Source organism: Rhea americana, unplaced genomic scaffold (genome assembly GCF_003343005.1).
Source record: "Rhea americana isolate MKP2758 unplaced genomic scaffold, rheAme1 scaffold_92, whole genome shotgun sequence".
NCBI classification, from domain to species: Eukaryota; Metazoa; Chordata; class Aves; order Rheiformes; family Rheidae; genus Rhea; species Rhea americana.
Genome location: NW_028187111.1, coordinates 2,754,117 through 2,778,520, shown reverse-complemented (window position 1 = coordinate 2,778,520; position 24,404 = coordinate 2,754,117). Strand labels below are relative to the sequence as shown.

The following is a 24,404-nucleotide window of genomic DNA, read 5'->3' as shown; positions in this document are numbered from 1 at the left end:
AAATAAAATCTGTCTTCCACCCCTAGCCCAAAGCCCCTAGCTTTGGGGGGCACTTTTCTTTTAATTTGTAACATCAGCAGTTTTACTCTGGGGCACATGGTAGAGGTGAGCATACCAGTCTTATCTCTCCAGAATGAGCTCTCCAGATGTCCATGAGACTTGATCACAGAGGAGAAACCYTCTAGGCGCCTTTGAATGTTCACGGTAGCTGTTTTGACAATGTCAGCAGCAGATCCCTGAACAGCAGTATTCACAGCCTGTCGCTCTGCCTAAACAGAGATACTTGTTCTCAACATCCACCCAAAAAACTAAATCCAGCATTTCACATATAATTCATCAATAAAATCAATCCCTGGCCAAGTGCAGGCACACTAAAAYGTCCAGAAAAAAGGTTAATTACATCTGCTCGAGAGGAAAAGACATAATAGTTTCATATACAATTTTTTTCCAGGTGAATAAGAAAAAAAGGATTTCCACAAATTTAAAATGTACTAATATCACAAGCAATAACCTGTAAAAGTCACAAGATGGAGAAGCCTATGTCCATGATAACAGAATTTCACGAACACAGGAAAAAACAGTCAATCCAAGTATCATGAGACACTTCTTTCAAAGTGTCTCACTTTGAGAGTCTTTTCAAAACTATCAGGAATGGACCAAAGGCAAGAAGTTGGAATTCACAGACTAATAATCTGAAATACTGCAGTAAATCTTGACTGTCAGATCATTACAGCTGTGCAAAAACACACCATACTACACTAWTACACAATGACGTTTTTCCCCACACAAGAAATCTCTCTACCAATCTTCTCCTCAGAGAAGTAAACTGTCTTGAGAGGTTCTTCCTTCTCCAGCTTACAACTGAAACATATGCAATAAAGTTAGGAGGAAGCTGAAAGAAAATTCATTAACTGGTCTTCAACATAATTTTAAAGAATAAATGGAAGTTAAACAAAAGGTGCATTCATGAAGCCTTATGTTGTAGTATCCTTCAGATTAAATAACCAAATCTCGAAAAAAAACATTATTTTGAAAGTCTTCTGATTCACTTTTCAATAGCTTGAGGTACAAATTCCTCCACCTCTTCCCTCTTCTTTAATTCCACATATTCTGACTCAGCTGCATACTGAGAAGTACAACGTATCCTCCCCACAGAAATATACCATCTCCCCAGGAAGTCAATTTGTTCACTGCATCTGACAGACGCGTCCAAAATGACCTTGAAAAAAAAATAATAATGCCAATGCATAGGTGTATATTAAGTAAATACTTATCTCATCAGTTACACCATTTTTCCTTTAAGGRAAAATGGGAAAAAAGAGAGAATAAATTCTCAAAAAACAGGACTTAAAATGCCCTTTCTTGTTCAAGTGCTGACAACATAACATGCAAAGACTGCTGAGTGGGAGCAACTCAGCCTGAAGAGTTAAAAACATTGCTAGGTGGAGGCTTTTTAAAATCATGTCCACTTACATCAATACATTACTCATTCCAGTTCCAATGTGGGTGTTATGAAGTGAGGTTAGAACAGTGATGACAGCTGTACACCAAGTCACGGAAGACTTACGTCAAACAAATCACGACAAAAAGCTTTGTTACTCAGAGAACAACTGAGGGAATGGTGAATTAAGTGAGAAGTGGAAGGTCATGACTAAAAYGGGCAACAGACCCTGTAAAGCTGCAGTTAAGGATATGCAAAAATGGATGCTTAGGAAAAAAAGTTCAGAGTTCAACACACATGAGCTTTACTGTAGGGGTTTGGATCTCTGATAGCTGGCAGGTATCTCCGTCTACCAAGAATGGTCTGCACAAACCCATCTCTTCTGCAGCTCCTCACTGTCTCCCTCAAGAATTTTTGAATCCCTGTGAAAGGAAAGAGGAAAATATTCACCAATACAGCTGATGTTTCACGTTAACTCTTCACCAGGGTCCCTGGAAGAGGTCTGGAAAACCTAGAAAGGACAGAAGTAGGTAATGCTTTACATTTTCTAGACCCTGYCAATGAAGGAGACAAAGCACAGGATCACTCACTCAGCCTATTCTCAGCTCTCCTGGATAAACACAGTAAGACTTTGAGGTGTAAGAAAATATGCAGAGTGTCAGTGTATCTGGCTGTGCACAAGGTGGTAGGAAGTCAGTTCTGCAGTGGCCAGACACAGAGCATTATACAAGTATTGCTGATAATGGAGAGGTCAGGACCCAGAGCAGCACTGGAAAGGCAAGTAGTAGGAAGGGAGTAAGTTGAAAGTAGAAGTCAGAGGCCTTGATGCCTCAGGCTGCCCGACTTCAGACTGTCAGTTCAGATTCCAGGATGAAACAAACTCACCCAGCTGTGTTTTGTAAGGAGAAGAGCAAATACATCAAGGGTGTTAAAAAGAAACATAGGTCAAAGTATGGTGAGACAGCGAAAAAACCTTTTCATTGTAAATTCAGATAATAACTGCACTGAAGTAGAAAAAGTTAACTTCAGATAGTTTCTTTCCAAGGCTTACAAAATGTAAAGTATAAAAGAAGCTATTCAATACCGACAACGTTAGTTAATTTCTTAGGTATGGAATTTAGTGTGTCAGCCAGGCATTATATACAAGTGAAAATTAACAGGAAGAGAAGTTGCAATACAGTGGTCCTTTCACACTGCAGAGTGCGTACTCACGAGTGTGCACATGCTAAAATGGGGGAGAAGACAGGAAGTAATTTCTAACGGTCTTCAATGGCGAGCCTATCGAGAAGTTACTGGAGACTAAACAGACTCTTMATGGGACAGCATTTCTCACTTGAACAAACAAAGCCAGAATCTTCAGAATTGTATTTTCCAGCTCTTTACCAAGTTTTACAATTAGAGTTTGACCTCCATTCATTTTCTGATTGCAACCGTTCTCTTTCTGTAGCTTTCATAGAGAAAGCTAACAGTCTTCTTAGAAATGCAACAATGTCTTTTTACAAAGTATTGCGGAGCTACTCTGAGTAGTTGGGTAAAAATGTAAGGGTTATATAAAAAACATTTTCAAAYTCAATGAAAGTAGAAGACAAGAACAGAAGAGATAAATGGTTGTACTTAAAACAATAACAACTTTGGTGCAAAGACCTATTACACATCCTTTAAAGCCATGTGCTTTAATTAAAAAAAGAATGTTTCTTATCCAGAAAGCTGAATACTTTAAAATTAACCCCCCCAGGTTGATTAATTATTGAACAAAACAACAAAATTATTAATTTATTGAGCAAATAATGATGTCCTAAAGATGAATAAAACAAGACTTAGAGAACAACATCATGGAGTACCAAATAGCTCTGTTCATGCATAGGACCTTTTCAAAACTTCCTAAAAAATGGGGGGAAAAAAAAAAAAAAAAAAAAAAAAAAAAAGCAGAGGGTAGAGACGAATTTAGGATTTGAAGACATGTGAAGGGGGAAGGAGCCCAACTCCTAAACACCCATATCCTAACCTGTGTATCTGGATTTGAAGGATTCAATGTAGTTGGCAGCTTCATTTTCATCAATCCCCATCTGCTCGCCCAAMGATTTTGCACCTATTCCATAGATGATTCCATAGCAAATCTGCCAGAGGACAATCAGAAGAACCACAATCATATGGTGAGCCATGCAGAGAAGCAGAGCCAAAACAAAATGAGAATCACTGGAAGACAAACATGTTGGGGCAAACGCATGCACTGAAGAAGGGAAACTGCCTCCAAGTACAAGCCATTCCTCCTTCCACCCTTATCCCTCAAAACCTAGTCACAGCATTAATTGAAACTTGCTGAGACTGGCAGGACATATAAARCAACTACTAAACAGCTACCGGTCTGAACAACTACAGTCACACYTGAACCCAAACAGAAAATCTTACTCTTGTGATTCCCTGATGCTTTAATCACTAAACATTCCTGCTCTGCAAGTTGGTGCATAATTATTTTTCCTAAAAATTACCTGCTTAGCTTGTTGCCTGATGTTATCTCCAACAGCCTCAGGATCCATCATTTTCCATTCTGCTGCAATCCTTTTAAAGACATCAATACCTCCATTTAAGGCTTGAATGAGTCGGCAGTCACCAGACAAGTGAGCAAGGATCCTCAGTTCAAGCTGAGAGTAATCAGCAGCCAAGATTAAGCCACCTGAAGTCAACAACAAGTTAGCCTGAAGCAATATTATTTCAGAAATTACTCCAATCACACTCCAACCACATGATCATCCATCCCCTGAGAAACAGAAAGCCTGAATCCCATCTTCTTGACTGTTGCCATCATTTATGTCTGTGTGATAAGAGTGCAAATAGGATATAGCCCATGCTTCTAAATCAGAACTCTCTCTCACACATCGGAAGTAGCTTCACACAGGCATAAACAGCTACACACAGCGAAAGGGACTAAAACTTCCTAGGTGCTCTACTTGAGACCTTCTGCTCTCAAAGTTTTCCACATCCATTTCTACGCAACTTTCTATATGCACAYCTGGAAACGCATGACATGGGATGAAAACTCTTACTTCAGCCAGTCTCAATGTGTTTTCTTGTGAAAACCTTATGGGTTGCTTCTGCCACTACTGAAAGTCTTGCCAAAGAGCAGTAAAAATGAGTCTTGCCTGTTTCCCCAAAGCCTGAGCCTGCCTGCTTACCGTCTAGCCCCTACATCTAGGCCCCATCAAATACTGCCAGATGGGGGTCTGTTCAGGCTTCTGTGAAAGACTCTAGAATCTCATACAAATGATCAGCACAGGGATCAGATCAGCAGACTTGTGCTGATCCAGGACAGGCAATGTGACCAACATTAGGAACATTTCAACAAACATTAGGTAAGACTGCAATGTGTTTTATTAGCTGTGTAAGTATAGCTCCTTAAAAACTATATTCTTAAAGAGAGAATGAAAGTGCAAGCATTTGAATTATAATATTTGAATGCTTTTCCCAGTTGAAATGCTCTCCTTTGCAGTCTCTTTGAATAACTCTGAGGGCAAACCATGTAACTACAGCATTGGTTTTCCAGATAGGTGGCTTAAACAGATGTATTGCTACTTTCTTTCATTCTTCATCTGATCTAAATTTTTGTTAGCTATATTCTTAACAAATAGCTGGCACTATTTAACCAGCTGACATGGAGCAGAATCTAGGCATTACCTGGGAAGGGAACAAAAGCATGCCTCATGCTAACAGAAAACGGGATTCCTCTTTCTTCAGCCTGAGCCTTGGGGCTATTAGGCAAAACACTCGAATGCTTTCTACCTCTGTGGAGAAAAAGAGAATGACTGTACTTCACTGCATTCAGAAACTTTAAAGTATTTAAAGATGTTTAATCATTTTTTTCCACAAAGAATTAGTGAAGACAAAGATAATAGCCTCTATTCCATTCTTCTGGACAATCCATACCTATTCCGACCATGGGAGAATTAGATGGAGGCTGTAGGCACATTTGAAGGGAATTACTGATTCTGAATAGATTTAGGGGTAAGTTTTCCTAGTATATTCAGTGTTTGGCCCAAAATTGGGTAATTCCACTCCAGAACAGATAAGATGAAGGTTTGCAAACCTGTAGTGGGTACAGTCCAGAAAGGTAGTTAAGGAGTCCTACAGGAATTCTAAAAATTCAACACCCCAGCTTGAGTGCCAAGTCTTCTCCCAATATTGTTTCCATGCTATTACCCACATCAAACCATACCTAGTTGAGCTAGAAAAGATTTCCCCACAACACCAGACAGTGCGCACGCACACACACATACTTGCAGAACTTGTAAAAAACGTTTAGAATATATTGTACTTCTTTTCTCGAAAGACTGAGCAAAGTTTCCTCAAAGCCAGGTGATTTTCTTCTGACCTCAAGTAGCCATTCCAATTTAGCTGGATGAATAAGAGCTTTTTACAATGATGTAATTCAGCTACACTCCCTTGGTCAGAAGCTTCTTACAACAAGAGGAAGGTGAAGGGTCACTGACAGCTGGGCATGTTACCAAGACAAACAACAGTTGGGACTGAAGTTTGGAAGGTGCTTGTCAGCTGCACACTTGGGCTGGTGACTACACGACAGCTTCTTTTGTGCTAGCAGTTATTTTGGTACCCAAGGAGTACAGCTAGCACTCCACTTCTCCAGTGGACTGCTTCTCTTCAGGGAAGTCTCTAAGAACCTAGCACACTCTCCACTCATCCTACAAAGCTGCTGCAAGCTTGACCACTACCAGAGTAATTCCTCTGACACTTTTGCCTACACGGCCAGGTCTTGTTGTTCTCCTGAAGAACAGAGACAACAGASAAGATCCTATTACTATTGCATTCCCTTCCTTGACCCATTCAAGGCATGAGGATGCACAGGGCACATAGCAGTAGGAGAAAAGATACAAAAAATCATCTTGATAGATCACCGGACTGCTATGCAATCCTTCAGGTATTTGCATGTAATGCTGTCAAAACAGGGTGCTTGGTTAGCAGAAACCAGATTTAGAACTGCTTTGCAATCTGGCTGCTTTTGCAGGAGGTGCTTTATAACAAGAAAGATTATTAACAGAGAACAAAAAATACATTCACCCATGCTCTCTGACACCGGAAACTGCACTGTACAAAACAGCTGTACTTTCTTCTGCAAAATATTCCCATCTGCTTTCAGAGGAAGTCCTAAAAGGTGGAACTAGATTCTGACTTCAGTTTAGATTTTCTTCACACTCAGGCTTTCCATTCAGTAACAGGGAATATACTGCTAATTTCATCTCTGTAGAATTTCATAAAGAACTTCAAAAAGCAAACGGCAACATGGAGCCACACACTGTTATTTAGTCTTATTAGGCCTTTCATGTGTTGCTGATACTTAGGTATTTCTTCCTCTGAAATTGTAAGAGAAACATTGAGTAATGAGTCACACAGACATGACCACAGTTGTCGGAGAAGTCAGAAAAAAAAAACGTGACAATTCAACAAAATTAAGACGAGCAGAGCAAACAGAGGCTTTGCCAAGATCCTCCTACCTGCCCCTAGAAACAGCACGAGAATAACCATTTCCCTGGGCTCGGGAGGGTGGGCTCTCTTCCACCACAGTCGGCATTTCGATCTCAAAATCTCTTGGCACATTCTGGATATTTGGCTCCGTGAAGGTTATTCGACCTGAGCAGTAAGACAAGGCAGAATTAAGAAAGGGCCCAAAGGAGCCTCTCTAATCTAATATAGCAGAGCACATACCTGCATCTTCAACAGCCAAGTGGGCAAAAACAAAAACTGAGGAAATAGAAGTATTGTTCCCAATGTGCTGATTTGTGAGGTAAGAAATTTGCTGAGAGAAGCAAGACCAAAAACACTGCCTGTCAAGCACCTTTAAAAACAAATCCATTTTCCTGCCTTACTATGCTATGCTTTCATTCTAAACCAGAATGTCTTTCTCTGGTGATGGATGCTTTGCAGTTTTGCTTTTTCCACAGAGAATTACAGCTATAACAGCCTCCTGGATTCTGTTTTTATTTAGCCAGTATCTTTACCCATGTTGTCATAATTCTGTCCCTCTTTTGCCTTACTTTAAGGCAAGGATATGTTTTTGTTATTTCTCCATAAGATAGTGAGCAAATTTAATTTGGATTTAATGGGTTTGAGATGGTTTCCCCTGCAGCATATTCATATCATTAATAAGAAACCCCAAAAGCCTGGACCTGTTCTGAGATCAAAGATCTACATGCCAATATGCGCAAAGAATTAGTAATACTACTCCAGGAAAACAAAAGCCATGGATTATAATGCATCTGGACTTTTAGGGCAGATTAGCATGATACAGCTATTTTAGTATTGTCACTCAGTTTGAAAGACAATAGGCTTCATTTCTTGTCCTTCCCCCTTAGGAAAGCTGCCAAAAAAACAAAGAATCAATGACAAGGGAAGATTTTACACATAAAAGACATTTCTTTACCTGTAGCTGTGTGAGTCTGTGACATTGGATATATCCTCTCCATTCCTAGTGCAGAATTGAAACGCTTTTCCCTCTGTAGTGGGAACACCACTTTAGCAATAGCATTGTTGATCCTTCTCCATTCTAGTATCAGCCCTGGCAACGGGTGAAATGCCTTTAATTTCTCCAAAATATCCTTGAAAGGAAAAAGGGCTATAATTAGCTACCTTAAAAGCTTAATAATTAAATACAGTTTTTGCAGTTCTGCAGGGAAAAGCAACTTCTCCATCCACGGTGAATTTCCAAAGTCATTGCTTCAATATCAGAGATTCCCCCACTTACACTGCCTACACCTGGGCAATGAAAGCACTGTACGAAAGACATAACTGCAGTATATCACACACAGTAAGGCAATCACCTCTCTCCGGACTTTTGAGACCTTATCACCATTCTTAGTCTGCACCAACAAATAAGTCTCGTGAAACAGTCAAATAAAGTATCACTTGCCATAGGTCCCCTACGTTGTCTCCTCTCACTCAATGCTAACGCTGCTCCTCCTCCATCTTCTTGCATATCTCTCTCCCTGTTCTCTCCTATCCGTAAGCTAGGAATACATAAAATAAAACCCTCGACCATGCTCCTTGCGAGACAAAGCTAGCAATAGAACTGTTTTAGTTAACAACAGAAATATGAAGGGATTAATAAGAATTTCAATCATTTGCACAAGWTCATTTCTCAGAATAACCTTCTGTATACAACAGGTAGCTAAAGCCTCAGCGCTCCACATTGCAAAGAGAAGGAATCTTCACTTTGCCTCTTGCTCCCTGCTATGCCAACACTACACGCTCACTCCTTCACTGCCACTTGAGTTTGAGATCAATACTTGCCTTCCAACCACTAACTATATTGAACAAGGGAAAAACTAAGAAAAAAACATAAATGAGTGAGTCCTGAAAACAGCAAACTTAAATGCATCTGCTAATATCACCTGTCTGACAACAGTAGCCATTAGCCTGAGGTAATTGGTACTAACATACCAATATTAATATATTTAGTAACTGGCAAGCATGTTGATGGCTTTCAGATATATACAAGCTTCCGATATGTTGAATTTTGTAGGTCAGATTAACCATTCTGAAAACAGATTTTCTGAAGCATGAAACATAGATACAGTACTAACAGCCAAGGAAAATATTGTATTTAATGACCTTATTTAAGTATCTTTCAAGCTGATGTTGAAAAATTCTTCTGCTATTGGCTTTACAAAATTACTGTGCTATTTTGGTCTTATACTTTGTTCTGCAAACCAAATTCTGCCTGATTTATTCTTACTGAAACCCTCTATTTATAGTTATGTCCTCACTACTTTCAGGCCTCTGAAGAGTAGGAGGAGTTAGTAACTCCACTAACAGAGAAGGCAAAATTCAGTTTGGATTTTCAATGCTATCTGGAGGAGCAGAATGCAGCAAGAGTTTGCTATCATTTAAATCAGCAAATCTAACTCCGATGTACCCAGGGAGCAGATGTGTGAATTAAGAGGTAGTTATTTTTACACTTTCAGACTAGATTGAGACTTTACTGTACCTTGGTTGTACTGAATTGCTTGCTCAACCTAACCCTGCTCCCATTAGCAGTCGCTCTTCTGGCACAACCCAGAGTTTTCTTGTTCCCTTTAACTTTCACATCTCCATTTTGCGGTAACTTCAGCTCCAGGAACAAAACCTGAAAAAGGGCAGCATTTCCAATCATTTTCTGTATGCCGCTCTCCGGAGAAAACAAAGTGTGACTGAGCATTTTAACAGCTTGTATTCTAACCAAAGGACAGTATTAATCCTTCAGGTAATTAAAAAGCTGATTAAAGATCTGTTCTATCAAAGTCATTCCTCCTCCTTTTAATTAACTACAAAACACAATCTAAAATCTCATTTTCTAAATACTGTAAGTTTGAGTTCAGATATATGTTTTTAGAAAAAGTAATTAACTCCATTCAGTAAGTGAGGTTACTGCTGAAAGCCAAATGTGATGAAGTATGGAGTTAAAAATGACTGAAAATGGGAAAAAAGTTCACAGAGAAGAGAAATCTTAGTAGGGAACAGGCTTCAGAGCAACTCAAATGGCACAGAAGAAAGTGGTCACACATTTTTTTCAAAATAACGTGAATATTAGTTTTTCTAGCAATTTGTCAGGAAATAGAAAATGAAGAATATGTTTACTTGTCAACAGATGCAATACAGATCTTCATTTCTCAGGCTATGTTTGTGTGTAGCATAATACACTATTTAACATCTACTCTATTTCATTTCACAAGTGGCAGAAGGGAACAGTAGTTATCCTCTCATACAACTGCATAGCACAGAAGTTTTACAGACACAAAATTAGAAGAGGATAAAGCTCTACTAATTGATACAAGATTCATCACATGGTTCCTAACAAAATTTCTATATGAAAACAAGCTTTCACACTTCAGAGAACAGCATTCCAGAAAAGCTTTTCTTCCCCTTTTCCACGAAGCAGAGAAATTAGAGCACTACTTCAAGAGGTCCAAACAGTCTTAGACTAATGTTATGGAGCAAAACTTCTGCATTTATATTGAAGGAGGAATATTTTTGTGGAACTTCTAGCAATAGCTGCTTGTAAACTTTGCCTGCTTGGAAGCAAAAGCAAAAAGGGCGCATAAGGAGGTACCAAAAAAAAAAAAAGAAAAAAAAGAAAGGGCCCTCAGAGAAGCTGTTATAGAGAATTGAACAATACCTGTCACAACACCTGTAAAACAATTCTAATTTATTGCTATAAACAGTATACATATATATGTGTGTGTGTGTGCGTGTGTATGTATTATATATGTCATATATACATATGTATGTGTGTATTTTTAGGAAAAAAGAAATAGAAGTATTAATTTTAATACAAATGTATCTGTTTCYTAGGCTAGTTTTAAAGAATTCAGTTCAATACCCAAGTCCACAGGTTCTTAAAGACAGACAGTACTTGATTCAAAACTTTTAAAGTAATCTTTCCTTCTCTTTCATGCCTGCGCAAGGACAGGAGCAACAAAGCAATTTATTCAGAACAATTACTTTTAGGCTCAAATCGTGCAATGTTGCAGCTCATGTATGCAAAATACTGATGTTGCAACACAGCAGCTCCAATCTTGTCCTGTTAACYCAAAATATTCCAAAAGCCATACAACTGGTAGATCTCATGTACCACCAGAAGCCAAGGTCCTAGAAAAACAACATATTTAAGTTCAATGCTTCCCCTCTTCTTTATTTCTGGTGAAGTTAGTGGAAACTGCAATGATCAAAAACAGGCAGGAAATGCCCTGCACTTTGCAAGTGAGAGGCTCATCATGAGTATAGAGAGAAAGCTTGGAGGAGAGTTAAATTTGGATTTTGTCTTTTCTTCTCCGCCCTCTAGGGTTTTCTGAGCAAAGGCCTCATCAGGGAAACTTCTCAGAAAGTTACTCCTTTCCCCCCCCCCTTCATCTTCACATACCTCTGCAACATCATCAGGGCTGGTTAAGGAGAAGCTGTGGCCGGCCAGCTGATACGCCTTGGTCTCGATCTCATTCAGTTTAGCTTGCATGACTTGTTTCTGAGTTTCATATGCTGCTGTGCTAAAACCAATGCCATTCAGCTCCAGCAGAGCCAGGCAATAATGGGTGGGCATCTCCACTTTAGAAAACACATCTGCAGTAAGTGCAAAACCCAAGAAAAAGTTTATGGCATCAAAGCCAGGTCAGTTATAGCAGATTCATAAAATGCAGTTGGGGAATCCACCTAAATTTTAAAAACCTGAATGTCCTGGCACATTGAAATCTTAATACAGATTTAAGTTAAATACTTTTGTTTTCAGAATATTTTAGAACAACAGCTTGTGCCAAAAATGTTTTAGCTAAGAAATACCCATTTCCTTGGATCTGAACATCTTATAAACTGCAGACCAGTCTAATATAAGGCTTTCTAACTTATACATTTTCATTCCAGCACTAGTAACATTCCATCATCTTTTAAAGACAGACCAAGATTTATATATAATGACCACGAATGACATTGTAAACTGGTGGTATAAGCCTTTAGTGAGCCTGGACCTTAACCTCAGGGGTTAGATACAATCTAGTGGAAATAAAAATCACAAGGTTCAAGAATAAGGTACTTTTTTAAAAAAAACAAAACAAAACAATAAAAACAGGGACAAGCAGCCAACAAATTTTAGTGGAAGAGTGCTGGACCATTTACTATGGGATCACAGAAGTTTCATGGATACAATGCACACAGAGCAAGGAATGCCACATGAGCAGGCCAAAGAACAAAAAAAAAAATCTCCTTCTGAAAACATTTGTGGACTTTAGAAATTTCTTCTGACAAGGAAAAGCAACAGCTTTTGAAAGTGGTCATGAGAAACCACAGAGACACCCACAAATCCCCTCAGAGCGGTCAGAGCATTTGTTTGGGAGGTGGGAGTCCAAGTCTTTGCTCTCCTTAATTAAGAGACTTAAAATAGGCTGTGCTACTACCCAAGCAGATGCCTTAACCAATAGAACTGTTCAGTACTTGGGGCAGAAACACCTCTTAAATCCTCTCCTGAACCCACAAACCGTCCCCCATTTAATTTTTTGACAAATCAGATGTACTTCCAAAGGAAATTCCCTTTTTCTTCAAAAAGGGCCAGCATTTTGCAGTACAGWACACTTAGATAAAAACTCCCAAATTTCCTCCTTTCCCCACTGGTGGTTCAACTTGTGGTAGCATAGCTCCCCTTACCCTCCACCTGTGCCCTTAAGCAGAAGGGCTCTCTTTACCTGTCAGATTTTCCTTCTGTAATTCACTACGGAGTTGGTTCATGACATTGAAGATAAGCACAGACTCTATAGCTGCTCTGTACCGCCCAGAACGATCTGTAGTAGCACTAAGCCCCAGGCTCTGCACCCCTTGGCCAGTGCCTACCCCTTCTAGGAGAGGTAGCTCGTGGGGCAGAAAGTTTGTCACCATGTTGTGAAGTGTACGTTCCTTAGAGCCAGAATCAAGCAGCCAACACGCAACCTTAAAAGAGAGACCTTCCATGAGACCTTTCTGCCATTTTAATCATAGTACGTATAAATAAACAATGGTAGATTCATGCTAGGTTATAGAGCAGACCACTTTTCTTGATCTGGCTGGCAGACTGGAATAATTTGTGAAAAAAGTTACATCATTTCAGACATAAACTTCAGGAGGGTATAAGTCACTGAAAAGCTTCATTCTCACTGAAAGTTAATTCTGCACATTTAAAAACTTTATCCTCAGGTCAACTAAGAAGTGTTGCCCTTGGTTTTTCGTATATTAAAACTTGCACAAAAGGGGTTAAATATGAAAATCAGGATTAAAACATGTTTAGTCTGAAAATTGACTTTGTAAAAATCTGGATTTGCTTTCAATTTAGAATACCAGTCAGGCTGGGCTCTCCTCCTATTTTTTACATATCAGCACTAGCAGTAAGAATTCTGCTAGGAAAGTTTTACTCTTTGTAAGCACCATACCTCCCACCATCTTCAAAGTGATTTGGCTCTTCACTATATTTCAATTTCCTGAGTCAAAACAGTTCAAAGCACAGCTTGCTACATTGTTTCTGCCATGCAGGCAAAAGAGAAAAAACACATATGTGTATGTAATATACACATACACATGTATATATTTGTGCGTGTATGTGTATATACATGTAATATACATAGAAGTATATATATACACACACATGCACATATATGCAAGTACATTCCATCACTAAAATGATCAAATATGTCTCAATTTCATACATGGAAAACAGTATGGGAAACAGTGCTACTTTTCTTTATTTTTATCCTAAAACAAGATCTCTTCAAATTCTGAGCTTTTTCTTGTATTGAACAACTTAGATACTTACCTGCAGACTTCAATACTGCAATCACGCTACTCAGCACGTGTGATACAAGCTTTAAAAACCACCACCAGTAATTTCTATGCCTCTAAAGCTTTTCTTAACCAGTACTAGAAGGTGTTCTCACTCTTTCTAGTGCTTCATTGACTTACAAATGGTATCCCTACCTCTTAAATTGTATGCAAATTTAATTTTGTTTTGAGGGACTTGTGCTGGTAAGGGATAGCCACACATATAGCAGATAAATTTTGTTGTCACAAAGTCCTCTCCTCTCATAATCAATAATCTGGCCTGAAGCACTTTTGCCATTTCAGTCCCAGGCTCCTTACAGCAGCAAAATAGGAGTTCAGCCCTGTCCACTCGGACAGGGGAGAGATTCAAACTCATCCTCCTCATCCAAGTATTCAAGTGTAAGAGATTAACATGTTAATATACCACTAAACCTGCTCCATTTATTTTGCGGATATCACAGACACATAGCAGAAGTCTTCTCTAAATACTGTTCTAGATTTCCCAATGAAAGAAAATTTCACTTAATTTCCTGACAGATGTGTGTAATCAATTTAAATAATGCAAACAAAACACTAAATAATACTCTCCTGTCTTTCCACTTGTGTGTTTAAAATAGGAAATTGCTTGGGCAAAATTGCTAATCCTACAAACCTTTGGGTCCTCAAAGCTTCCTTCCAGGGAGATGCCACAAGCCATCACCAGGGTCTTGTAGTGCTGAATGAAGTTATACATGACAAGTGAGCGGTCTTGCTTTGTTGTCTTCTGGAGGTACAACTGCAGATGATACAGTCTCTCTGTTACAGAAAGATTTTCATCCAAAGGTGGTGGTGCCAAACTCGTACTGATTTCTAACGCAGGAAATACAAGTAAAAATCATCTGTTCACCCATTATMAGGTAGGAAAGGTGAGAGAAAATCTTTAATTCAATCAACTAAAACACAAAACAAAATACTGTTGGACTGTGAACAAATAACAAGAAAACTACGCTGATTTTATGTAATTCACCAAACCAGACATAGCACTCAAAAAAAAAAAAAAAGAAAGAAAGAAAAAAAAAACATGCTGTATCTATACTACTAAATAAAGAAGGTACAGGAAGCAAACCCTAGCCATGAGGCTAAGTAGCACAGATGAGGTGATGCTAGTAATCCCCAAAGTCCCCTCATTCCCACAAGCAGATTTGTTCCTGAAGAGAGAAAGTTGGAAGACGTTGAAAGAGAACAAGGGTGTAAGTTAACATTTAAGCAGTATGTATGATAAGAAGCCTAGTGCTTGAGCTCATTATATGCCCCTCTTGTACAGCAGTACAGATACACCCACAGCCATTGGTTCAAGGGTGTTGAACACTTAAGAGCGTTGAACAAGTAATATAGCTAATCACTCCATCGCACAACAGAGCTGTGGTAGGGACATTCAGAACACTTCAAAAGAATCCACCTCCTGCAGCTTCTTTCCTGAAACATAGCTTCATGAAGTGCAGCACAGCCCGTCTGTTCACTTACCTGTCTGGTCTTGCTTTTGCTGCAAAGAGATATAGTAGGCATCTTTCCCACCCCAACACACTGCCAGTCCAACTACTAAGATGTCTTCACAGCCTTGGACAGGAAATCCGTCATCTTTAACTTGCGTCCACTGAGGAGATTTTACTAAGGGAATATTTTTTGTTACAATTATAAAATGACATCTGTAAATACAAAGTTGGATTCTGAAAATTTAAATATATACAGTTGTGTCTAACTTCCTTATAAATGAATATATATCCTTCATTTTTATCTATACAGAGAAATTTGTGCTTCTTTCTGAAAGAAAGATGTTTAGAATAGCAAGATCTTCTCTTATACTTTAACAATCACTGGTACAGTGTACCCGATAAATTCTGGCCTTCTCTAGCAATCTCWTGAAGAGTTGAAACATAATTGTATTCCCTCCTTTCACTCTGTAAAAGGCTTCTTATTTGTTCATCAAGATTRTATTTTCATAGCAAAGATTTGTTTTTGTTGTTATAACTATATAATAGCAAGTAATCTAACTCTGCTTAACCTTGTTATTTTACAGAAGAGTATGTTTATATAGCAGCAGCAGGGAGCAATACAAGAACACGTCTGGCAGCAAAGAAATGAAGTAGTGTTAAAAAAATCCAGGGACTGATCTTAATTTCATACACAGATGAATTATGAATTAACTTCTTGCAGACTGGAAAGTATTTAACCTGGTCTCAGATAGCTATCCTATAAGTAACACTGCTTGGCGGAAACCCTGGACAATCTGTATAGTATATCATCAAATGTAATATTGATTTAAAAATAACTTATTACATGGAAAGAAAAAACACAATAAAGGGACTGCACAACACACTTCCAATTCAAAGTCAGAGATACAATGAAACTTGTATGTTCAGATGCTCCCTGACAAGCAAACAAGCTTCACTCCACTGTCATGACCGAAGACTAGCAAGACAGACTTACTCTTCTCAACTCTATCCTACCAGTGCAACGCTTGACCCCAATTCATCCTCTGCCAAGACCCAGCTCTTTTGCTTTACAGGGACCAAAAACATTCAATTACCATCAGTAATTTTCCTCCTCTTTTTTTTTTTTTTTTTTTAAAAAAAAACAAATCCTTTCCTTCTTCACTCTCCTGCCTTAAGCTGAAGAAGCCACCCTGCTGCTTGGGAAGTAACACACTGGAACGTGCAACTGACCTTGTTTGAATCTGCCACCAATTGTTGATCTGGGAGACAAAAGACGCTTTGTTCTTTCACATGCTACCGAGATGGAGAATCTGCTTTTCTCTCTCCATTCTGCAATAAAAGTCTGGAAAAGTGCTTTGTCACTTGCTACATCAATAATAGTGAAGCTTTCAGCACTTGATGGAATGAGTGGCAAAACATCCTGAGACAGCTGCAGTGAAAAGCCTTGGTCTATAATGGAATCATCTTTTACATCATCCTCAACTGGGTCTGCACTCACAGCATTCAGCTGGAGCGCTTCTACCTGCTGCTCTGCATTCTCCTTCCTATTCTGCTTTGACTGAATCCGCTGTCCCTCATCTGTGGAGGTGACATGTTGCTTCTTTCCCGATTTCACAGAGAGGGACACAGAAGTCTTTGGAAAAGGTTCTTTGGGGGGCGTTGGAGGAATAAACCCATTAACACTATCCAGTAGTGGATCAGATGTTCTGTTGCTCCTCTTGAGCGGAAGGGTGATACAGTCTAATTTCTGAGCATCCAAGGCTCCCATTTTGTTTTCTTTAACCTTGAAACAGTTTTTTAAGTCTTGGCCTGTGGGCAAAGGCTCTGGCTGACAATGGTCAAATTCAAAAACCGGAAYTGCCTCTTGATTAGCATTAGAATCAACTAACTTTCCTTTCAAACAGGAGCTTCTTGAACTTGCTGAAACTAGTTCAATGCCTGAAGGACTAGGCCATTTGTCTAATACATCCTGCAGTCCTGGGCTTAGTTCACATGCGCAGTCAGTCCAGAACACTGGATGGATTTTCTTGTCTAAAGCTTGTTGGCTTCTCTGGAGCATCTCACTTTGATCCCCCACTAAATCCATTGGTTTGGGGTCATCATTACAAATCACTGGGTTTCTTAATCCTGACCGAGCATGAATTGTAGAAGGAAGATCTCCATGAAAAGATGGGGAATTTGCATGATCTAAAACTTCATCTATTAGATCAGAGAATGCTAGAGACACATTGTTACACTGTGCAGGATCCTCATCATCTTTCCGATTGACATCGACATCAAGTTTATTCTGAACAGGCCATGGGTTCTGTAAAAGACTATCTGGGGGAAGCAAAGCTCTCTGCTTTCCCACAGGTTCTTCTCTGTCAGCATCCATGACAGGAATAGCTGAAAGATCATTGTCATTGCTGAAGCTATCATCAAACAGCAAGCTATCACTCATGTTCAGGCTTGTTTCAGGGACAGGATGGCATTCTACTTGTACAAGGTGCTGTCTACTAACAGGAGAGGTCATTTTATTAAGGCCTTTAGAAGTACACTCCCCTTTCACTGAATTTTGGGACTGGTAACCCTGTAGAAAACTGTGCAGTTGGGAGTCAGTCACTGAGAAATCATTTCCTTTAAGGCAAGGTGCAGATTCTGTTTCTTTTGCCACAGGCTGTAAATTAAGGCTTCCAGACTCCGTAATTTTGTTACTGCAGTGGTGATCTGTGGTTTTTATAATGTTATTTGTTACGGCAAGACTCGATAAGCCCAGTTTCCTAACTGCTGCAGCCAGCCTTTCATCAGTAGCATTTTCAGTTCGTGAAGTGCTAACACAGCTCAGTTTCTTGGCTATTTCCTGCAGTGGTAATGCTGCCTGCTCTGAACCTTGCTCTCCCTGCTCTCCTGCAATTCCAACTGCTATCTCCTGTTTTATTATCCTCTCAGTCTGAGTATCCAACTGGAAGCTGTCTTCAAAGTCTCTAGAACCAGAGAAGGGGTCAGAGAACGGACCATTCTGAACATTCTCTGCATCACAAGCAGCTCTGGATTTTAATAGAGAGTCTTTCAGAAAATCCTCAGAACGACTGTCAGCTTTCTGCACTCCCCCAGCTTGTAACAATATTCCACTGGGCTTTTTGCTCCTATTTTTGCCACTGTTCTGAATCTGAAAGTGGCAGGATTTATCCTTACTAGGACAAAAATGCACAGACTTCTGTTTCCTGCTATCATTATGGATATGTTCATCTCCAGAACAGGTAGCAGTTACATTGCAGTGATCTGTGTCTAGAGCAGCCTGCTGCTCACCAACCATCTTGTCAGTACAGCTCTTACCTGCTTGTATTTTACTGATTTTATTCCACTTATCAATATTTTCATTTTTCAGTGTCCTAGCAATAGTAGATATTACTGGACTTTCTATGATATCATCTGTCTCCATATTGACATGTGAAGTATTTTGCATTATAATGGCTGCCTGAAAACATGCTCTCTCCTTAGGCATGCCTTCACTAGTAGTGGAAGGCTCTGTAAATAATTTTGCCATTTCATTTCTGTTCCCAAAGTTAACTTCCCCTATCTGTACAGAATTTGAGACTTTATGAGTCACAGACCCTTTTTCTATAAATTCCTTATTATTTCGGTCATGAGAAAAAAGATCTTTAGAAACACGGTGGTAGGAAGTAGAAGGTTCCTGTACACCTGTGCTAAGCATATTTGAATCTTCAAGCAGTGACCTTCGCAGTTTTGATGCAGTTTTTGAATTAGTTTTGTTCCTAGTCTGGTTTAAATGTGTGTCCGTGCTTCTTATCAACCTAGAAGCTGAAGACATTTTTCTCAATGCTGGTGTCTCTCCCTGCTCAGTAGGGAGTTGTAGAACTGCTCTGTTGGAATCTGTCTTGGTTTTGAGCTGACAAACACCTTCCATGTTTTCCTTATCTTGACTCATATTTGGCCTTTTTCTAGCACTCTGCACAACATCTCCACTTCCTTCCTCTCCCTGAACCTGTTCACTGCCTTGGGCTTTGCTCTGAAAACTGGTGGTTGCTGTACTACCACTTAGTCGCCTTTTATATCCCTTTTTAATATTTGATAAGTTCCCAGCCTCAGAACCAGGGCCATTACACCACTGAACTCTGTGCCACTGTTTGTTTAGTGCCCTAAAAGATTGAGAAGGCCGTTCTCCATTTGATCCACACTGTCTGCCTTCCAGCTCCAATTCATTGCTGGTCACAGAGGATGTATCAGACTCAAGAAAAGACTGTGGGTTCCACCACACTCCCATCAGCGCCAAGTCCTGTTGAAGAAGTCCCCGGGCTTCCTCCACAATGAGGGAAGCTGCTTCACTTTCACTTAAGCCCTTCATTCCAGCCATCCAGATGCTGCGTATAGTCCGACGTTCCTCTGCTGATTCTTCATCTTCATCCACAGCCCTACGAACGCTACAGGAAAGGTAACACAGGTGTAAACATTCATACAGGTAATAGCAAACAATGAAAGGAATTGGCACTATACTGCTCCACTCCTATTCCAATTAGTATGATAGTTTCACAGAAGCATGACCAAAACATACTACACTTAAGAGTAAATGAATACTGTAGTTTTGTAAATGTTACAATGGTGTCAATGAAAGCTATCAATAGCTATATCTAGACTGCATACCCTAAAAGCACTCCCAAATTTTTTCATCCAAATATGTYCCCCAGATGAGTTCTAACTCCCTACTAGTGCAAGATGCAGGTCTGAATCAAGCACCCTCCATGCATTAGTTACCTAGGGAAGGAAACCTCAGGAGTGAGAGTCAGACAGGTGTCACGGCACACCCTGAAAGGTACTCAGTCCTGGAAGTTTGTCATTGCACTAACTCAAAATCATAAGAGAACCTCAAATGATATACTGCAATACTTCATGAATTCATTTGATCAAATGGAGGAGCAGAAAAGCATTAACTCTTCTTTAGAGGCAGCAAAAAGTCTGCAGAAAGTTTTAAGAATTTGCCTGGGACTAAGCAATAGGTCAAAAGGAGGAGCAACAAGAAAATGCAGACCTCCCAGTTATGCTGCAAATACAATATGCTTGTATTAATTTCAAAATAATCATAGAATTACTGTGAACAGTCACAGTGAGCTACACATTATTTTTAGTTAGCATTTGGCACCAAGTCCCAAAAGGTGCAATACTTAATTACGGGTTTCTTCCTGTAATCCTTCACCTTACAAACAAAGTTCTTTGAGTCCTGGGCTGATCTCTCACCTTTTAAATGGCACTGAATTCTTCAGAGCAGTTGCCACATCACCAGCACTGGCTTTAGCAAGATCAGCCACTGTGACAAAGCCAGCATTGTAAAGCATCCTAGCACACTGTGCATTCAGCAGAGAGATGCGTACCAAGTCACATAGCTCCCTGTGAACACCAAAAGTGAGTCGACTCTGGAACTGCGAAAGCAATTGTTCCATGTTGTGCCAGCCCAGTCGATTAGAGAAAACCGTTACCATTCCTAGAACATAAAAGTTGCAGAGACTTAACTCTAGGTTCAGTTCTACTAAGATAGATCCATTCTCTCCCCCCATCTGAATAGATATTATCTTTACATTTTTCACCCACCCAGTACATATGGGAAGTGCTACCATTCCCTAACACATTCATATTATGTCTCAGGCTAAGAGCTGCTCTTGTAGAATTCAGTTTAAGGTAGAATTAATGTCTTTACAAGCAAGGCAGAAATTCTGAATGATATTGCTGGTTTTTCTACTTTCTTTTCCTCACTGAGTTTTGTTCATGCGGATCCTGTTATATAACATGCATAGATTTCATACTTGCAAGATTAAGCTCCTCAGAAAAGCAATGAAAGGCACTAAAAGGAGCCACAAATCTTTGAGGAAGGTTGCCACTGATTTCCAGCAGAACTTGGCCTGCATAACTTCAGTTACTGAGAGTACCATAGGAGATGGCAAAAACTATGATACATATTACAGCTGTAGTCCCCACACCATGGAAGGAGGAGGGAAAAAAAATAGAAAAAAGTTTCATACTCACAGTTTGTACCTACAGAATATGAAAATAACTGAAAGACACAGTATCCCTCAACTCCACTTTTTTAATAGTGATTATAGAATACAACTTTTATCATACCTCTTAACTATATCTCATATCAACAGATGAACTTTAGTACCCATATTATTTTTGTTCCTGTACTAATCCACCTGACTGCTGAAAATGATTAACACGGGGAAGAGAGAATTGTGAAACCACTACAACAAAAAGTTATTTATACTGCCAGAATTAATTTAAACAACTCTGCATCAGTTGGCGTGGCCTTTTCATTTTGGGCCTTTGACTCATGCTGCAACCCACACGTGGGGTTTGGCAAGTTGAGCTAAAACTGTCTTCCAAATTGAAGACCCAGTTACAGAGTAATGGAAGACTTAGGTGACAGAAAAACACTCTTAGTCATACGGTTGTGTTGTTACCTCTCTTCTTGCATAGTTCCCTTTAATAAGTTAAGTTAAAGGTCAAAGTGCTCTGATCTCTCAATAGGTGGAGACAAATAACCTGGAAACTACCTACTCTGTTTTGAAACTTCAAACTTTCTGGCCAATAAACTTTGTAACTGGGAAACAGCTATGGTGAGGCTTAGAGACCCCGAAATTCACCCATTCTGAAGGTACTTTTTGCTGTATAGCAAAGCTTCAGAATGGACTTGTACTTAGTTTGCATACTTAATATTGAACAAAATACATTCCTGCATGATAAACAAAAATCGTTTACACAGACCTCAGCATGCTACAACACTGCCTGATTCCTCTCAGCTCATCCCCATTCCCATAGCACACTCTGTAATTCCATCTCACAGTTTAAGTTACAAAACTGCAAGTGGTTTTACAAGACCTATTGTTGTTCATACCACACTGCAGCCATCTTATCCTAATTTGAAAAGAAAAAAGACTAGCTCAAGATTCCTAAGAGTTTCGCTCATACAATTCACCTGCATAGGTAGCGGCAGACTGCTGTAAGGACTGAAGCTGGCCACGACTACAACCATATTTCTTGGTCATATCTTTTAAGGGAACCTCACTGACTAAATCCAGGAGGGCGAGACTGGTGAAAAACCTGTAGAAAAAGCACACATAGACATAAAATCATCATCCAGGGCAGGTTAGTGCATGGGCAAAATGCACTGTGATAATACAGGACAGAAGGGCAGTAAAGCACAGCACACAGAAGGAACACAGAAGATGGCTTCCAATAGTATCAACAGAAACATCTTAAGACAGCACTATTAGTCCAGAGCAGATCAGGCCCAGGTTCTCTGTAAATGCACCTGAGCAACTAGCTCACTCAGCAAGAGGRCTAGTTCCAGAAAACAGGCAGACACAGAACCTGTCCTCTCCATGTGTTACAGCTTCTGGTCTTCGTGCATTCGTGTTCAGCTGTAGCTACCTTTTGTGGATGGCCATTTGTCTGTGCTGTTTCTCTGTTTTAGCTATGATTTTGCCCTTTACAGAGCGAGCCAGAAAGCCTTCTTCAATTCCCACCAGCTCAGCTACACGTTTCATTGAGGCAGGCAGCTTCTCCCATAGGCAGAAAAACTGGTACCAGTCAATTGTGGTCCACTCCTCATACACGGGGGTAACCTAAAGAAAACAGAACAGTGCAAAAACTACTTCAGAGAAACAAACAGAGCAGAACTTTCAAATATGAGGGTGAATAAAACCATGATCTAGGGAATGTGGTTAGAGCATCCTACATGCTACTCAGAGGCACTGAATCATAACTATGTATCCTGAAGAAAGTAAAAGCTTTTCTAACCCAGCTTTTTTATATTTGTACTGATGTGATCTGACTCATGTGGGTATACTCTAACGATTAACCAGTTTGGAATCTTTGTCAGATTGCTCCCTAAATGCAAGCACTAAAAGATTGTTTTTAAACTATCTTTATTTATTCCCCTGTAACAAAACTGACTAACATCTGTCAGCCTATTAAAACCGATGTCAAGAAGATATTTTTCCTGTACATTGTGGGAAATAAACAAATAAATAAATAAAACATCCAATAATAGCTACCACACTAACCACTGCCATGACTTCTGATCAAGCAGAAGGGAATATAGGTTTTCTGCCAGGGTTTACTGAAGCTTGCATTCATCTTCAGCATAAGAAATCACAGCTTTTGCTAACTAAAGTGACTAAAGTCACCCAAAGCATTCACACAATTCTAGATAGACAAACAACTCTGTTATTATTCAATCAGTACAGAGYCAGATTCAGCACAAGACAAAGTATCTTTGTGACACACTGCAAGATTAGTTATTCTGTTAATGAGTTATTTCAGTTCTCTGGGAACATTTAATAGAAGGTAGATTATCAGATGCCTGGACAGTTGCAAATTGTCCATCCTCTTATCTGCTGATATCTTGCTGAAGAACAAGAGTTACTGAAAGTTTTGTGTTTTTTWAAAAAAGAAAATCCTTATGCTAATTCAGCAAATATTTCATCTTTTTAGCCAACTTTGCTAAAACACAAAGCCTTGAAATTCAGTCTCATACTTGTATAGATAAAAGATTCAAGCCTAAGGGAACTGAAAAACTTTATACTAGATAATTTCTCTGTAATCCATCTAGAGAATAATTCTTAAAAATAAATAAATAAAATCTTCCTTAAAAATGAACAGACTTTGCAAGGAAGTGTTTTAGGCTAGGTTAATAGAAGAGAATGAGAATCTCAAGAACATTTTGTTCAACAATGTACTTGACACTAACATTAGTCAGGCAGTGCTATGATTAAAAGTCCAGGGCAAAAAATAAGTTACCATCATTGTCACTACCATAGAACATGAACAAAATTCATCTTTTTTCCCTTTTTGGAGATGCAGACAGAGAAAAATTCTCTGCTGCATGAGACAAAACATTTCACTTTGCCTAGGAGGAGCAGAACAACATACAGGAAGGTGCCAAGGGGGGTGGGGACAAACTCTTTTCAGCTGTCCCATGTGACAGGACAAGAGGCAATGGGCAGAAATTGAAGCACAGGAAGTTCTGCCTGAACGTGAGGGGGAATTTCTTCACTGTGAGAGTGACAGAGCACTGGMACAGGTTGCCCAGAGAGGTTGTGGAGTCTCCTCCTCTGGAGATATTCAAGGCCCACCTGGATGCAACCCTGTCTAACATGCTCTAGGTGACCCTGCCTGAGCAGGTGGTT

General features: G+C 39.5%; 1 protein-coding gene across 3 annotated transcripts in view; it reads right to left on the bottom strand.

The window, feature by feature from the left end:
- The window catches only part of POLQ (DNA polymerase theta), a 59,700-nt gene that overhangs the window by 11,025 nt on the left and 24,271 nt on the right, over positions 1–24,404 (bottom strand). For all 3 annotated transcript variants that reach the window (XM_085324699.1, XM_085324700.1, XM_085324701.1), the window contains 16 exons: positions 22,645–22,838; positions 22,190–22,314; positions 20,458–20,701; positions 16,456–19,646; positions 15,257–15,400; positions 14,406–14,602; positions 12,652–12,892; positions 11,346–11,539; positions 9,435–9,572; positions 7,872–8,046; positions 6,946–7,081; positions 5,114–5,220; positions 3,931–4,115; positions 3,447–3,558; positions 1,739–1,863; positions 116–269 (listed from right to left, as the gene is read on the bottom strand). In XM_085324699.1, coding sequence (XP_085180825.1) covers positions 116–269; positions 1,739–1,863; positions 3,447–3,558; positions 3,931–4,115; positions 5,114–5,220; positions 6,946–7,081; positions 7,872–8,046; positions 9,435–9,572; positions 11,346–11,539; positions 12,652–12,892; positions 14,406–14,602; positions 15,257–15,400; positions 16,456–19,646; positions 20,458–20,701; positions 22,190–22,314; positions 22,645–22,838 — 5,662 coding nt within the window. The remainder of the gene's footprint in view (positions 1–115; positions 270–1,738; positions 1,864–3,446; positions 3,559–3,930; positions 4,116–5,113; positions 5,221–6,945; positions 7,082–7,871; positions 8,047–9,434; positions 9,573–11,345; positions 11,540–12,651; positions 12,893–14,405; positions 14,603–15,256; positions 15,401–16,455; positions 19,647–20,457; positions 20,702–22,189; positions 22,315–22,644; positions 22,839–24,404) is intronic.